Source organism: Monopterus albus, unplaced genomic scaffold, assembly GCF_001952655.1.
Source record: "Monopterus albus unplaced genomic scaffold, M_albus_1.0 scaffold70.1, whole genome shotgun sequence".
Taxonomy (NCBI): domain Eukaryota; kingdom Metazoa; phylum Chordata; class Actinopteri; order Synbranchiformes; family Synbranchidae; genus Monopterus; species Monopterus albus.
The window spans coordinates 848,426-864,752 of NW_018127950.1; the positions used below are offsets into that span (position 1 = coordinate 848,426).

At 39.8% G+C, this 16,327-nt stretch overlaps 3 protein-coding genes across 8 annotated transcripts in view; all 3 read right to left on the minus strand.

The window, feature by feature from the left end:
- Positions 1–1,374: 1,374 nt before the first annotated feature.
- On the minus strand, positions 1,375–7,786 carry ccdc47 (coiled-coil domain containing 47). Of its 5 annotated transcripts, none has more exons than XM_020605495.1 (13): positions 7,730–7,786; positions 5,726–6,025; positions 5,492–5,593; positions 4,921–5,095; positions 4,642–4,763; positions 4,485–4,550; positions 4,068–4,169; positions 3,830–3,940; positions 3,563–3,648; positions 3,407–3,465; positions 2,697–2,806; positions 2,397–2,564; positions 1,375–1,988 (listed from the first exon to the last, which is right to left on the minus strand). In XM_020605495.1, the coding sequence occupies exons 2-13, from the start codon at positions 6,014–6,016 to the stop codon at positions 1,908–1,910; spliced, it is 1,473 nt and encodes a 490-aa protein (XP_020461151.1). In that variant the 5' UTR covers positions 6,017–6,025; positions 7,730–7,786; the 3' UTR covers positions 1,375–1,907. The 5 variants fall into 5 exon arrangements, with proteins under 5 accessions (XP_020461151.1, XP_020461154.1, XP_020461150.1 ...); XM_020605498.1 differs by lacking the exon at positions 7,730–7,786 and adding an exon at positions 7,702–7,728; XM_020605494.1 differs by lacking the exon at positions 7,730–7,786 and adding an exon at positions 7,630–7,653.
- A 479-nt stretch (positions 7,787–8,265) lies between these two features.
- Positions 8,266–11,689, minus strand: dcaf7 (ddb1 and cul4 associated factor 7). Its single transcript, XM_020605499.1, has 7 exons — positions 11,293–11,689; positions 10,804–10,962; positions 10,475–10,586; positions 10,250–10,368; positions 9,948–10,157; positions 9,522–9,639; positions 8,266–9,232 (listed from the first exon to the last, which is right to left on the minus strand). Exons 1-7 carry the CDS (start codon positions 11,428–11,430, stop codon positions 9,060–9,062), a joined length of 1,029 nt encoding a protein of 342 aa, XP_020461155.1. The 5' UTR covers positions 11,431–11,689; the 3' UTR covers positions 8,266–9,059.
- Positions 11,690–12,397: 708 nt separating this feature from the next.
- Positions 12,398–16,327, minus strand: part of kcnh6a (potassium voltage-gated channel, subfamily H (eag-related), member 6a) — a 36,395-nt gene continuing 32,465 nt past the window's right edge. Inside the window, exons 15-16 of one of the 2 annotated variants that reach the window (XM_020605430.1) lie at positions 15,700–15,907; positions 12,398–14,401 (exon numbers count right to left, since the gene is read on the minus strand). In XM_020605430.1, the coding sequence (XP_020461086.1) occupies positions 14,129–14,401; positions 15,700–15,907 (481 nt within the window). In that variant the 3' untranslated portion in view covers positions 12,398–14,128. The remainder of the gene's footprint in view (positions 14,402–15,699; positions 15,908–16,327) is intronic. The other variant, XM_020605431.1, reaches the window with a different exon arrangement.

Sequence of the window (16,327 nt, forward strand, 5' to 3'; positions counted from 1 at the left end):
AATATATAAGCATTATTGACAAATAAAGTATCAAATTTAAGTGGTCACTATGCAGCAAAACGGCTCCTGTCAGTTTATATTATATCTATATTTACTCCACTATGTGAATTACTAAGTGCGATGTTTTGAAGTTCACTGGGAAAATACTATTACCCATTTTTGTGCAATATCCCCTTACTAGACATGCGCAATAATAATACAGAAATGTCCCACAAAGTATTTGATCGACAGTGTTCTCTTGTGGGACCTGAGTAATAGCAGGACATTCTCTACCAAGCAATGGAAACAGGCCTGAATATAAACTGTGTGTTAATATGTTATAACCCCTCACTACCTCACCAAGCGTAATGACATATCCAACTCCACCATGTGAATTACTAAGTGCGATGTTTGAAGTTCACTGGGGAAAATATTACCCTATTTTTGTGTATTGCACTTTAATGCTTTGTTGCGTTTATGTAACTTCTTTATTTTAAGACTAAGTGTTCTGTCTAGCCTGACTCCAAAGGAGAGCTGCACAAGAATTCCTATATGCCCAGACTGCCTGCTTATGCATAAATGGCAAATTAAAAATCTTGACTTGATATTACTAATGCAAACATATAGTAGCCTACTGTTACATAGTTTAATCTCAAGTTAACAGTTATGAACCTATTACTTGTTATATACAGTATGTAAAGTAACTACAGATATCAAAATATAAAAGTAGCATAAAATGTAAATAAAGTACAACTACACCAAAATTGTACTTACTGTAATCAAGTAAATGTATTTACATCTCACCACAGCATTACCACATACACCCCCCCGAACTTACCTGAGTGTGCCCAGAAATAAAAGTTACTTGCTTAAGATGCTTATCACTTTGTGAGATGTGTAAAGTAGCGCGGAATCAAGAAAATTTTATAATGTTTCATCAGGAAGCCAATACATTAAATGTCAGAAATGAAACCCTTTAACTGTCAAAATATGGAACAAATGATTTCTACTTGTGCACCAATCAATTGTCTACTTTGGGAAATACATACAAAACAATTAATATTTGCATATTGAGTGTCCCCAGGAGAATCATGTCCAACTTCTGGTTGTTGTACAGGGTTATTACACCTTTATCGGCTTGTGAAGAGACTACCATACTGATGTAACCAAATCTAGTTCACACACTGCTGACACAATCTACAAGTTAAATTTAGCATCAAGCCTCACCCATTCTGATGACTGTTATAGACTCAACTACTGATACCAAGAGGTCTGTGTATCAGTTTCTATTTCATACACTACAGTTTTATGACCTACAGGTCACATTTTCACACCCATTAAATGTCTTGTAAATCAAATCACTTATTTCACATTTACTATCAAATACAGAAACAGTTTTCCAACAGACTCCAGTGCATTTATTGTTTGCTCAGATAACAACAGCCTGAAAGTATCATTGCAGATATAAATAAAAATTTTCTTGATTGTATCATTTAAGATTATATTAATGCCAATAAAGTTCCAATGAAACCACAACAATACTATAGATTTATTTTAAAATGTGGCTCAGTACCACCAAATAATGTTCCTTCCCAGTAGATTTAGTTCAAAAAGCTCACTGAGCAACAGAGATTTCAGAGTTTTGAATAATTTGGCAAAAAAAGAAAAAAAAATCTTGGTGTGAATTATGGTGAAAGTCCCTCTCGTTTGACACAGGAGGTTCACTCAGTCTTTAAGATTTAGCCGCACTAAATGGAACAGGTGGTTACACAAACGGCTAAACCTGACACACCCAGTGGCAGAGGATGTTGGTTTGATGCTGGAGTGACTGTGAGCTGGAGCCGTGGATTGTGGTCAGAGAAGCTGGAGAAAACTGAGCTGAGCACTGCTTTCATGTGTGCTTTTATCCCTGTCCCTGTGGTGGTCTTTCACATGGCTTTCACTTTGATCTGCTTCATCTTCATCTGCTTCTTCTCAATCTTCTTCTGCTCCCGTCGCTGGGCTGCTTCCTAAAAGAGAAAATTAAAGACATTTGAGAGACGAAACTTAATAGCGATCATGATATCTCTATGCTTAGCTGTGTGATTTTCATTAAAAGTTTGAGAAATTATTCCTTAAGCATGTAGCCGACACCTAAGACCCCCATAAAATGGCAAATTGCCAATTTACACTTTGGTATTGGTCAAAGTCAAACTAACTAAATATAACACATTATTCTATGTGGACTGCTACCGTTGGGCAACTCGCTAACTCGCTGCTGCCTTTAAATCCACATTTATTGTAACAGTTGTGAGAGTGGTATCAATCATCTCATCTAACTATCAAGCAGGAAAACAAATCAGCATACTTCCCACAAAGTTGAACGAGTCCTTTAAATGTATTGCTGTGTGGTGTTTGTAAAGTTTCTTATTTCAGACCTCCAGACGACGCTGTCTCTCAGGGTCCTCCTCATTCATGATCCTCTCCTTCTCTGCTCTCTTCTTCTCCTCTCGGCGAGTCTGGGCTGCTTCCTGGCGCTGAGCGTGAGTCTGCTTCAGGAAGTTCTCCTCCACACGGGCGCGGTTTCTGTCAGCTTTCTGTTTTCCCTGAATATACACAAAAGATAAAGAGACTCACGGCTGCACTTCAACTTTAATCTAAAATATGAAAATGGCCCAAATTCCTGATGGTCATTGGAGATACACTATGCAGCTCCAGAGCATTTGAATCCTGCTCACCTCTCTGTTGAGACGAAGTTTCTTGACCTTATCAATGCTGTAGATCACCATGTTCATGAGAGGAAGCAGAGTGTCCATGTCTTTGGGAGAAGTGTTGCCCATGCCAGGCACTACAGACACACACACACACACACACACACACACACACACACACACCAAAAACATCAGTTTGCTGATGATACAACAGTTATTGGTCTCATCCGAGATGGTGAAGAGTCAGCCTACAGACGGGAGATTGAGCAGCTGGTCCTGTGGTGTAGCCGCAACAACCTGGAGCTGAACATGCTCAAAACAGTGGAGATGACAGTGGACTTCATATCATAGATATATACATTGTACAGATTATACAGATCCGTACAGGTCTCTATTTTTAACTACTCTATTTTTATTCCTATTTATTTCATTTTAATGAGCATTCCTTTGTCTCTGAATTGTTTACTGCCTGTCTATATTGCCTATTTTGCATTGTTTGCACTGTTTGTTGCTTGTAAATACTGCTTATTTTGTTATATTACACAGCCTTATGTTGATTTACTGTTTGCTTGCCCCTTGCATGGGGATATGTACATACACATTGAGAGCCAATGTACCAGAGTCAAATTCTTCGTGTGTCCGACACACCTGGCCAATAAAGCAGATTCTGAGAACATGCCAGTATAACTCAAATTATGGGGTATAGATTTTCAAAGACAGTAGGACAAAGTATTCACCATTAAATGTAAACAGCAGAGTCTTCTTGGTCTCAGGCAGCTTTAAGGGCTGACCCTCCCTGAAAGACAACACAGGAACTATTAGCGCCACAAAGAAAAAAAGAAAATGCAAAATAATTTGCACATAAAAGACAAAAAGATAAAATAATCGCTTACTCTTGCATAACTTTTGGACCAGAAAATTGGTCCGAAAAATGGATGGACTCAATCTTGTCAGCATGGTTGGTGATATAATGTACCATCTAAAAACAAAACGGATGCAAAGCTACAGTTTTAATAAGAGAGCAGTATTTAAAAAGAGGAAGATGTTTAACACCAAATCAAGAGACCCTCCTTAACACTCAGAGAATCTGCAGTGGCATTTAAATAATACTGCATGCGAGGCAAGCCTTAAAAAACAAACAAACAAACAACAGACTTTACCTTGTTGTCCATCACTCCATCAGTGACCTCGCCCATCTCACTCAGAATAGCCAAGGAGTCTGGGAGCCCATACTTGGCCCCAGACTTTGGCTTGTCGCCACAGAACTCACTCTGTGATTTAAAAAAAAAATCAAGGCCACTGTTTAAACATTAATGACCACCAGGTAAAAGAATGAGAGAGATATTAAAATTCAAATTATGTGTGGGTAATACAACAAAAGCTGTAGAAAATATTCACCAAGTCCTGCATCTCCTTCTGAAGCCTGGCCATGGCCTTCTTGGACCCCACAGCAAACACAAAAGTGTCCATGTCCTCATCATTAAAAGTCACTTTGATTTGCTACAAACCAACAGACAGATGCTGTAGTTTAGATAAAGACTATAACTGCAAAATTATTTACAAGAACCCCAAAAAATATTTTCACTTTTTGCACACTCAGTGTGATAGAATTCATTTTAAATTGACATTTTGCCCATCGGTCTACACTTAATAACCCATACTGACATGTTTAAAAGTTTTCCAAATATTTTAAAAGCCAAAAACTAAATTCTCTTTTACAAAAGCTTTCAGACCCATACTTCAGTACTTCATAGAAGCCCTTCTGGCAGCTTCTTGGGTGAAACAGATTTAAACTGTTATTTGATTGGAACATACCACTTGGTCACAGGTAGGCCTCATCATCCTGGCCAGAACGTTAAGCAGGTCCTGCCTCTTGAGAAACTAGAACAGACCACAGTATATGATTGCACAGTCAATGCAAAACAGTGACAACACCACACACACAGTATCATAACACACTGCACACACACACCTTGAGTTGGATCAGCATGCCTTCACAGCACACGCGTCCAGAGCACCACAGGTTGTATATATGTTCGTTTTCCTGATTCAGCTTCCCCGTGCTCACAGGTTCTTTACTGGTGCCATCATCACCTAAACATACAAACTATTCGCAATGAACACAAGACAAACCTCATACTGACTGCAACCATTTGATACATTCAGCTACTGCCACAACAGCAAAAGCATGAGTTGTATTTCATACACAGTTGTTATTTATGACAGACAGCACAGACGTGGAAGAACTCACCTACAAGTGCAAAGTTGCTCTCTAAAAGTTCTCTGTGTGAGTTGAACCAAGCATGAGCAAGGCGGCTGTTTTTGTTCTTGCCAATGATATAGTTCATGATGTAGGCCAACAGGCCGGTCACCATCAGGATCTCCATGTAGTAACTCTCCCAGCTGTTCTGCAGATGTGCAGGAACCTGAAGAGAAACAACAGGCAGTCATCAGTTCCAGTGTAACTGAAAAGACATGGTCATTTATGCTAAAAGCAGTCAGGTGCCAAAGGCCGCAATTTCACAATTGCCTACGTTGATCTTCCATGGCAAACAGTTTATGTAAACTTTGTGAATCCTATTTAACCAAAAAATTCAACAGCACCAACAAAGAGTTGAATAATGTGCATTTCATTTGCTTTAATTTTGCCAATGACCTCTTGCAGCAGTATTTCGATTAGAGAGACAACACACCCATAATACTGATTAAACCTTATAGTGCAGCATGCCCTAAACATGCCACAAAAACTACATTTACCGGAGAATATGGCTTGCAGGCAGTAGAAAGCCACCAAAAGACTTGAACAGCAAAGTCTGGTTTACCGTGTGAATTATGAGGGGGTCCTTCATGGAGTGGCCCGTTTTCTCCATGTCTCCAATCCCCTCAAACTCCTCCTGGTCATATTTGCTGTATATGTCTTGATCCTATGAAAACATAACATTGACATACTTTGATACAGTTTCTGTATAGATTAACATACCATATTTAATGAATAACCATTTTAAGAAAACTGTGCTTAACAACTTTGCTGTAAGCAGTAATAAAAGGCAAAGTACCTGCGTCTCTGTGTCATCAAAACCATCTTGGCTATCCTCCAGCTCAACTGTAGCTTCATCTTCGTCTTCATCTTCCTCAGGCTGCGAGGACTGTGAGGCATGAGGCGGAGAGGCAGTTTCTGCATCAGCTGCTTGGTCGTCGTTCATGTCCTCAAACTCGGCAAAGTCATTGTCATCGAAGTCTGCCAGGTCCTCGCTATCATCAAAGTCATCAGTGTAACGCCCCTGGGAGACAGGAAGGGCTAGGAGAAGCAGCAGTGTAGGTATCAGGAGGAGATGCCTACTACCCATGTTGGGGACCTGCACGAATAGGTAAACATTTAGAAGTGACAGATCAAATACATTAATTTAAATTTCCTAATACAAATATTAGACAATAGGAAGGATGTCTTACTCACTCCACCAAAATCAGGAAGTCAAATCAGTTAAAAAATGTGAAAACTAGTGTTGCCACATACAAGCGTTAGGTGCTTTTGTATTAGCTGTTATTAAATGAGACCGGAGGATTGCCTTAATATTACAGTGACTTGAGCGTGCCTGGAAGCATTACAGAGCAAAGTCCAACCTGTAATAATAATTTATCACTTGAAGGCATTATATAAAATATTTAACACTTTAGTACAAACGAGGGCCTCTGACAAAAACAGCTGAACTGTGACAAAGCCTGGGTTAAACTGGTCCGTATTACCATAACCTAGCGAGTTCCAGCTCACAGTGTGTATTCACGTGATAAACCCCAAAGCGAAAAAGATCCCCAAGGAAAGTGACTAACTAGTAAACAATGACTGAGGAAGAAACGGAAGTCTAATGTTCCAGTACTTGGAAACATATTAACCTTGTTTTATGTCAACATGACAACCCGTTTCCAGCGCTGCCACTTCATCATAGACAATTAGAAAATAACTCTGCAATATATTACCATAAAATGTTCATGACACAATGTGGCACTACTAGGGCAACACACGAACTAAGCTCAGGCGAATATAGAGGGTTGTAAGTTACCGTATGTGATTAAATCATGTAAATAAATCAGAAAAGCTGTCGCAAGCACAACTGAAGTCAGCTGTAGCCAACGATTCGACCTTTGCGACTCGCTTGCTAACAAGCTAAAATAAGGAGTTACGTCTTACTCCGTAGTGGCACTTGAGTCAAAATAACACTGTGCCTAACAGCTATAACATTAATGTTCTGGGATTAAACCGCAAGCCATAATCATATCACAGTGCCTGATCCATTCTCTCACTTTATTATTAGCTATTTAAAAAATCTCGTATTAGCATGCTAACGAGAGCTAACTAGCGTGACACCGTGTTGCTAGCAACCAAGCCTACCTACGATCCTTAACAGAAAAAGAAATAAATGTTTTATTTTTAAGCACAACTCTAATAGTTGAAATAAATTAACCTTAAAACCCAAACTACTGAACAAAACGCATAATCAGCTTACTTGAGGAACTGCCATGACAACAGAAGTAACCCTGTTTGAGTTCTTGTAGCCTGAATTGCTCTTGAATGGATGTTAAGCTGAAAACCACTCGAAACAACCTTTCAAAGTAAAAGTATCGCGACAGAAGGTATCAGAAAACGGTATCGATTCCCTTCAACAAAACAGAAATCACATGACCGCAGTGTCGCTAGTGTTCACGTGCTTATTTTAATTTTAAAGTTTTATTTTTTATGTTTTACCGAAGATATTTCTATGCTACTACGTCTGCCTTGACGTTAGTTGCATGAATAGGTGTTATGGCTGAGTCTGCAATGCCCTCCAGTGGTCACAGCACGTAACTACCACTAACATTTCACGAACAGCGTTGCAAATATTACAAATACCATCGTGGAGTGGCGTAAACCGTCCTAATCGAATCATAATATTCTAAATGTTTTTTAAGTAAAGGATCAAGGTACCTCCTGCATTACTAGAAGCCACCACTATGTAATAGTTGTGACTAAACAGAGACAGTTGAGCAGAACAGCTACCTGGAGATGAAACTCTAGGAACACCCACCTGTTAAATCTGAGAAATCAAACCTTGCCTTTCTGTCTCTACTATTACATACCTCACAGCAGCAGCTGGGAACTGATATACAAACACAATGATAGAGGGAGGAGCTTACAGATCGCAGTGAAATGAAAATCAACACTTAAATGGACAGTGTGTAAGGTTCAATCTAAGAACATTTGACTATAGATCAAATAGTACAACTCTTAGTACTCCCTGATGTTGTACTTTTTTAAACTTTCAGCCATGAAAAACCAATAGTACTGCCCCCTCCCTCCTGATTATAAAAAGAGAAAGCATGAATTCTGAAATAACTAAATTAAACAACACACTCCAGTTTGTACCTAGGACATGGAGGAATACAATTTATTAGAGCAAATTCAATAATAAACTTTATGAAAAAAGCTACAACATGAACACTTGGCTTACCAACATCTTGATATATTTATATGTTATGTACATTTTGCCTTGTAATGGCATGCTACAAGGACATGACCCTTTAATTACTGAAAACAAGGAGAGACAGGGACACAGTCAGAAAGTTGTTTCACTCTCCTCTCATTCCACAATTCACTCTAACACAAGAAAACTGCAGATTTCAAAGCCCAAACTTCTACTAAATGAAATGAAGAGAATAATTAGGGAGTTAGGAAGCTGAACATTGCTTTGGTAGGTTCTGAGTGTCACTCTACATCATCAGTACAAACCAAAACACACCATATGATGGCAGACACCACAGCAGTGACAACATGAAGCCCTCTCAGGTTATTTTACAATTTTTAAAAGTTGCACAGGTCACATGTTTGAGCCTGTATACAATCATTTGGAGAGAGGATACTGGACACACACCCATTTGAGAAATTGAAACTACCACAGGGGTAAAGAAGACTTACTGATCTTTCAAATCACCAATAATATGGGATGATTCACAAGGTGGCTACAACTATTCCTACATATTAGAGAGCTCACCTTTTGCCACCTACAGTAATTTGCATCAACCTTTACAAAGAACACACACAACATCTAAACCCTTCATGATAATCTCATCAGGTGGGTGAAATCAACTGCTTCTTACAGCTGCTGTGCAGACGCTGAACACTACCTTGGGAGCAAAATAAATAAGAGCTAAAACACGTTTAATAGGAGAACAATGGAGTTAAGACATGTAAGAAATGTAAACGAGGTTATTATGGGTTAGGTATGTGATACTTCAAACACATTCAGAAAGTTCACTTGTGACCTCATCGTCACCTTGAAAGTAGTGGGATGAGGGCGAAAAATTAAGTCCAAAACTGAAACAGCATTCCTTCTCCTTTTCATCTAAGTGTCCGTGGTCTTAGACACGCAGGATCTCCAGGCAGTTGTTGTAGCAGATGGCAATCCAGTCTGGCTGCGTGGAGGCCCACTGCACATTATTGATCTCCCCTTCAGCGGTGTAGGCTAGGATGGGATCCTCAATGGCACGTGGCATCTGCTGGATGTCCCAGATCAGGGCCTGGTGGTCGTCGGCTGGGGAGAAGGCGGCAAGCAGAGTGGGTGCTATAGGAAGTATCTTTGCGATGTGAATGACATATTTCTACCGTGTATAGTTCAAAGCTGAAAAAGTCAGCACTCTGATAACTTTAACTGAAAAATCTGTGAGTATAACAAACCCCTGTGGAATGATTTGTTCCAGCCTTTAAACAGATTAATCTGATAGACGTACTAGATCATATCTCATATCTCACCAGTGCCACCCAAAAGACAACCCTTTGTGTCATTTTAAGTAACAGCTGTTTTGGTCTGAACACCTGGTTACCTGCAGTGCAGATGTGACATGAGGAGTGGGGGGCCCAGGCGATGCCGTTAACACAGGCGCGATGATTGTTCAACCGAGCCACTGGTGTGCAAGGCACCCGTACATCCAGAATGACCACCTATCACATAGAAGAAGACTGTGTGATTTTACTGAAACTACTTGTGTAGATTCATTTAATGAAGCATACTAACAAAAACAAAAGAAACATCCCAATAGCATTTTCTGAGTAAAACACTCACAAAGGAATTATTAAACAAAAAGATAAACATGTTACAAAATGAAATCATTTCATAGTTTTTACGTTTACTGATACTGTATAGCGTTTTAGGTGATTAATGTTTTTGTTAGGGATAAATAGAGCTGCAAGCTTCCAATGGCTTACCAGTGTTTCAGTCTTAATACAAAAAAGCTGTACTTCAAACTGACCTCCATGCCATCCATGGCCATTGTAGCCAGATAGTTGGGGTCTTGCTTGTTCCAGCAGAGACGAAGCAGCGGGTGGTGCTGGGGGTCTTCATAGATGATGGTGCTGTGCTCCAGATGACGGAGGTCAAACATGCGGACCGATCCATCCGCCCCCACAGAGGCAAACATATCTCTACCACCTCCGGCACGACTAAATGCAATGTCATACACCTGTACAGGACATAACAAAATGAATTTAAACACTGTCTTATGCTGTGCACAGAAGTACATAAATCTTTATTTTACAATGCTGACACACACACCTCTTTGTCATGAGCAATCAGCTGGGTTTTCACATGTCCAGACACCAGATTAACTCGCCCCAACACCTGACCAGTCTCCAACCCCCAGATAGTGCACGTGGTGTCAATGCTGGAAGTACCTGCAAAAGGAACAAACTGGTTAAGATAGTTAAACCATACAAATGAAAGTGCAACAAAGTCCAATGTATAACCTCCTTATGATTTATCATATAGTGGATTTCCTACCCAGCAGATTGGGATCAACTTCATTCCAATCAAAGGAGGTGAGGGGAGCACAGAAGTCAGAGTTTTTATTGTTATTCAGCAAGCATTCAAGACGAGTTTCTGTGTCACTGACCTGCAAGAAAATGAAAATGAATGTGGTATTCAGCAGACTTTTTAATAAAACCACTGTACTGAAATCATTGTAACCATGTCACAGCAGACAGCTGGCCAAGGATATATCCAGCTTTGACTGCCCAAAGCAACACAGGATCAAACAACTGTACGTTTTGGTCTATTAATGTAATGCTATAAAACTTTAAACTTAACCGGGCGGATTGGAAATATCCTACCCTCCAAATGCGCAGGTAGTCCCCGCTTGTGGCCAGAAGGTCCGGGTAAACCCCCTTGGTGTCTGGGATCCACATGATCTTGGTGGTGGGGTAAGGGTGGTCAAATGTGTTCCTGCAGACAAACTCTGAGCTCTCCTCTTCCAGGCCCACCAGCTGAACCTGTGCAGGTCAGGAGCGAGCACACTACCTGTTATTTCAAGACGAGCCTAACGACTTTGCAAGACAACAAGGTTTGCAATACATAACGCTATATATGGTGTTACGGGGGAATATTACTTTTAAAGACACAAAACACAGATACCTGCTGTATATTTACACAGAAATACCTGGCACTTTTCTCATACTGGGGAATAAAAACAAAACACGCTGTGATTTTATGCCTCGTTGCTGCGTAGGACAACTACCGCTAACGTTAGCATCAGCGTTAGCTCAATAAGGTTACCGTTTTTAGCCACGGCTAATAAACGGTCGCATCCACACACTGCACACCTTGTTGTTGTACTCCTCCACAAAGCTCCCAAGTGCCAGCCGAAAGCGTTTGTCAGGACGGACACTCCAGTTCATCGCATACACCGTCCATGGCGCCTCGTATTTGTAGATTTCTTTTCTCTTGCCGTGAAGCGACATCCTCTCAACTGCAGCTGTTGTCTAAGCAGCTAACACGCTAGCGTTAGCTAACTACGAAGTAAGTAGTCTTGTGAGCAAACGATTTTCACTTACTTTAACTTGCATGAACAATTATCAGCAGACGTTGTGATAACGATAATTTAATTAAGCAAATCGTGTTTCAAAGAAAGATTTCTCGCGACTTTACTCAACAAAGAGTGGCATTACTCGTTTCAACCTAAAGAACTGTCAAGTGCAACAACTTACAAGCGACTTCCGCTTATCCCTTTCAACATAAAACTAGAATTATTTTTAAAGAAATGTCAAAAGTGGTGTTTGAGCTGTGCCCAATAGTAGGCTAATACGAGTAATACATTTAATGTATAATAATTATCATAATAATAATTGTATTATTGTTGTTGGTGCTGTTATTATTATAACCACCATTACCATATACAATAAGATAATTCTATATTTTTTTTTACATCATTAAGTTGAATAGTACACAATTTCCTCTGCATTTGTGGTGTTTCGCTGTTATATTCTCACTTTAATTATACTAAAATGTCTGTTCTTTTTAAGTACCCAAATGTAAAAACACTACTATAAGTAGAAATCCTACATTTAAAACCATGTTTGAGTACAAATGTGTCAACAGCTCAATGTGCTTATTTTTTATGATTGTAGCTGGTGGACATAGAGCCAGTTCAACATAGTTAGGTAGTTTAGTCCAGTAGTTCCCAGCCTAGGCCTTGGGCCCTTCCAGAGTGTCAGAAGGTAAATCTGAAAGTTTTTTTGATGACTAATGGGAAAGGAATAAAGAAAAAACAAAGTTCTACTACACAACTTTGTATTTATTTTTGTAATATACTAAAATAATTGCTTTTTGTGGAATGCTGGATAATTTTACCTGTTGTGGCTATGGATGGTTAATTAAATGAAATCATTAGAGAAGTTCAGTAATAATAACAGGATCTCAACTATACACAACTTTTTTCTAAAGAGTCAAGTTAAAACATTTTGAACCACTTGTTTCATACTTAACAATGCACAGCATTGTAAACCTGTGTTTAAATGTAAAATCTTAATTTTCCTTAGAATTTTAGCAAAGCATAAGTATAACCCAGCATAAAATAGAAATGCTCAGGTAAAGTGCAAGTACCTAAAAACTGTATTTAAAAGGACAGTACTTCAGTAAATGTATCACCACCCCAAATTGTTCCCAAAGGCCAGCAATTTGCGTGGTAGCTTGCTGCGGTTGAGAATCAATACTAATTCCTCTACCTGCATTAAATGCGGCTGCTTGACACATCATAGCTAATCATGGTCTTACTCTGCATAACTGTCATTGAGTGTATCCTCATTTAGCCATCAACATCCTTCAGTGTCTCCATGTAGTCCAGTTTCAGCTGAATATTTCTTCTGCGTCATGTGGAACATTTTATTTGGTGTTGCAGCAAGTATATCATTGTTGAATCGGGTGAACGTTTAGGAAATAAAATCAATTTCCAGTGTAACTGTCTTGTGTCTTTAATCTAAAAAAAGATAAATAACAGGTATTTGTGCTTCCAGAAATGTACAGAATTATAAATGCTTAAAAATCATTACAGTAATTACTCTTGGTTGGAGCTGTGAAATTGTCTTAACAAAGGACGCCTTGAGACAGCATCACTGCGTCTCCGTGTGAGTTACCGTCCACTTCACTTGTCACTGAAATGATGATTACCAACCTTCAGTTTACCTGCTATGACTCAGGATGACCAGGAGATCAACTCTTCCGTTGTTGCCACTTTCAGATATACACTTTGGTACATTATGAAACTATGTGACCATGCCACAAAAATAGCTAATGCATGTTTAAGTTGAACAGTATACATATACAGAAACGGGGAAGCCAAGCCAACCAGTCATGATCAAAACAAAACAGTAAGAGCCTACAAGAAACTATGAGGTTTTTCTGTTTTGCTTGTTGTGTGTATTGTAATATCTCCAAGTATTCAAATGTCACACCTAACTAAGAACTGCTCATTCAGGTCAGAATGTCAGAACATGAAATATTAGATGAAAATTACACTTGTAATATATTTTCCAACACTGCCATGAACCTTGAACCATCCTTTACAGCATGCCCTGCAGTATGCCTTTTGATATTTTTTTCAACATAAACCAAAGCAACTGTGACTCTATAACTTTTTACACTCATGACATTTATTTGATGTATATATATCTGTATGTATCTAATAAATCTCTAATATTACAAAAATAATTTCAGTCCCAAATAAATGAATAAATGTTTTCTAAACTCTAAATGTGCAATTCTTATACAAAGGTAATGCAGATAATTCTTCACACGTGAAACATATCAGTAGTTCTTGACATTTCACCAGGAATTCTCCACAGTTTGTGTAGCTTTCAGATCCAGCACCTGCTCAACGCATGTATAAGTTTGTGTGCTTCCTGTCAGCTCATGTTTCACCATTTTCCCCTCCCAGCTGGGCAGAGGACATCAGGAGTGAAGGGATGCTGAGGGCGCGAAGTCTGTAAGAAACAGGAGGCACTCTGAACACTCAGTGACAGCAGGCAAGGGTTCCCATTATTCAGCAGCATCTGAACAGGACAGCAGATATTTTAAGAGAGGAAGAAAGAATAACAATCTGGAGAAAATATGGCTGTCCCATCCAAAGGACCAGGCTTTTGGGTGGTGATGATGGTTAGTGTTCTAGCTGCCTGGCAGGACAGGGTCAGAGACGTGCCTCTGGATCTCTTGCGTCTCTGGCGAGGTCTCCAGGTGCTCAGGCAGGGAGGGGAAGCGCTGGCTGCCACACAGCAGTCCAGGAGGCTCTTGGACCCCTGACATTGCAGAAGGAGTGAGGTTCACAGTGGCTAAATGAGGTGGGTCGGCCTCTGGCAACATGGACATAGTGTCATTGGAGGCCACAGGAAGATGGACCCCAGTGGACAGGGAGTCTTTAGATTTGTCAGAGATTGGACTCTGCAATGAGAGAAAAGGAATAATCAGACAGGATGAGTCTGATGTTGGAACCACTCCTTTGACCTCAGTGTTCAAAGGAATAAGACACCATTTTAGTATTATTATATATAGGACCAGTTATCTTAGCTTTGTACAAAGACTGGAAATAAGTTGTAACACCCAACCAATGGTCATTGCTAGACATAAAGCTCTACTGGGGCACAAGCCCCCATTACTCAAATCACACAACTATGCTATGTGAACTTTCCTTGCTTTGCCACTATATGCAATGTGTTATGCAACATACTTGACATTCATTTTATTTCATGGAGTACACGGATAAATAGTGTTTTAGGAGGAGTCCAACTAATATGCACTGATGTACAGAGCTGTAATTTACTTCACATTCAACATCTGAGTCTGGTTATGTACTAGCTAACTAGACTAATGTTACCTTGTTTACCAACTACAGCCAGGTCTCACTTCTCACCCTGATCTCTCTGACCTTCTTCCCTGTCTCAGCCTCCTCTAAAGAACATTCTTATGTCCATCTACAAAAGTCAGTAATGCTTGAGATCATTGTTATTATTGAAAAACTTAACTTAATCTCCATCACATACAGTCAGTTCCTCTCATTTGTTTTGCATGCCAATAATGGACTGCTGCATGCATGCTGCAGTGCACCAGCTACGATGTGCATATGTGCGCACCGTGGTGTATGAACCCTGACCTTGTATTTTGCTTTGACATTTTGGATTAGAACAAATCACTTATTTCCCTGTAAATAAATCCAATGTCAAGCATAGGAGCTTGTTCAAACTCAAACATATGATTTTACTGGTGCACAGCAGATCAATACTGGGGCACGTGTCCCAGTAAAAGGGGTCTAACGATGCTTATGGCCTAATATCGCTCTGTCTGAAGGAAACAAAATCTGGAAACCAGCACCAGCGTGTTGTATCTTGTTTGTTTAATCAGTGAAAAAAGTCTAATAATGTATGAATAATGCGTTCAGTGACACATCAATAATATGACAGAAATTAGAGGGTTTTTCAAACGTCTGAAAGATTCATCTGATAAGCGGCACCAGTGAATGTTGCGGGCATTTTGTCAGGAATAAAAATACAATTAAGTGATGATCAAAATGGATGCAGATTACTAATAATGATCATTATTGTGGATTCAAGGCTTGACAGCAAGTCAAAATAAGTTAAAATCACTGAATGTTATGGCAGTTAGTTCTATAAGGGTTTGACAGGGGAAGATCACACAGCAAGAAACGTGACAACGATGTGTGTGTGTGTCTATAAACTCAGTACCTGTAGCAGTGAGGCAGTGCTGTTGATCTGTACTGGCTGGATTGGCAGGACAGTGTGGAGTGTGGGTGCTCCTGTGCTGTACAGGGTGGTGGGATGAGGTGGATGAGCGCTGGGGGACACAGCGCTGTAGGCTGGCGGCACCGGGGCCATCTGCCTCTGGAGGAGCTGCAGGATCACATTCATATCTGCTGCCATACGGGTCTCCAGCCTAGCAAGGAGGAAGGGAGACAAAGTTCTATTGAAGTTATTTTGATGCTGGATGGAGCATAATGTTTCCTAGAAGTCCTCTCATCTGCTCTTTCAATACTGTCCACTAGGGGTCTCTCTTAGCCCCTCCTTCAGTCATGTGAGCAAACCGGTAGTAAAGAGGAAGCACATATGACTGAATAACGGGGCATTTTTCTACATTTGACATGTTTCTGTGATGTCTTTGAGCCCTTATTATTTTTCTTTGTTTCCCCCTGCTCCTCCTCCTTTTCTATAATAAATTTGTAATTCACGCAATTCACAATATATAAGCACCATGCTGGACACTCAAAGGCAAAGTCAGTAAGACAGACAGAGAATAGATTTCAGAAAAAGCCATACAACCTGAAGATACACAGGTTATGCTGCCATAATGAAATAG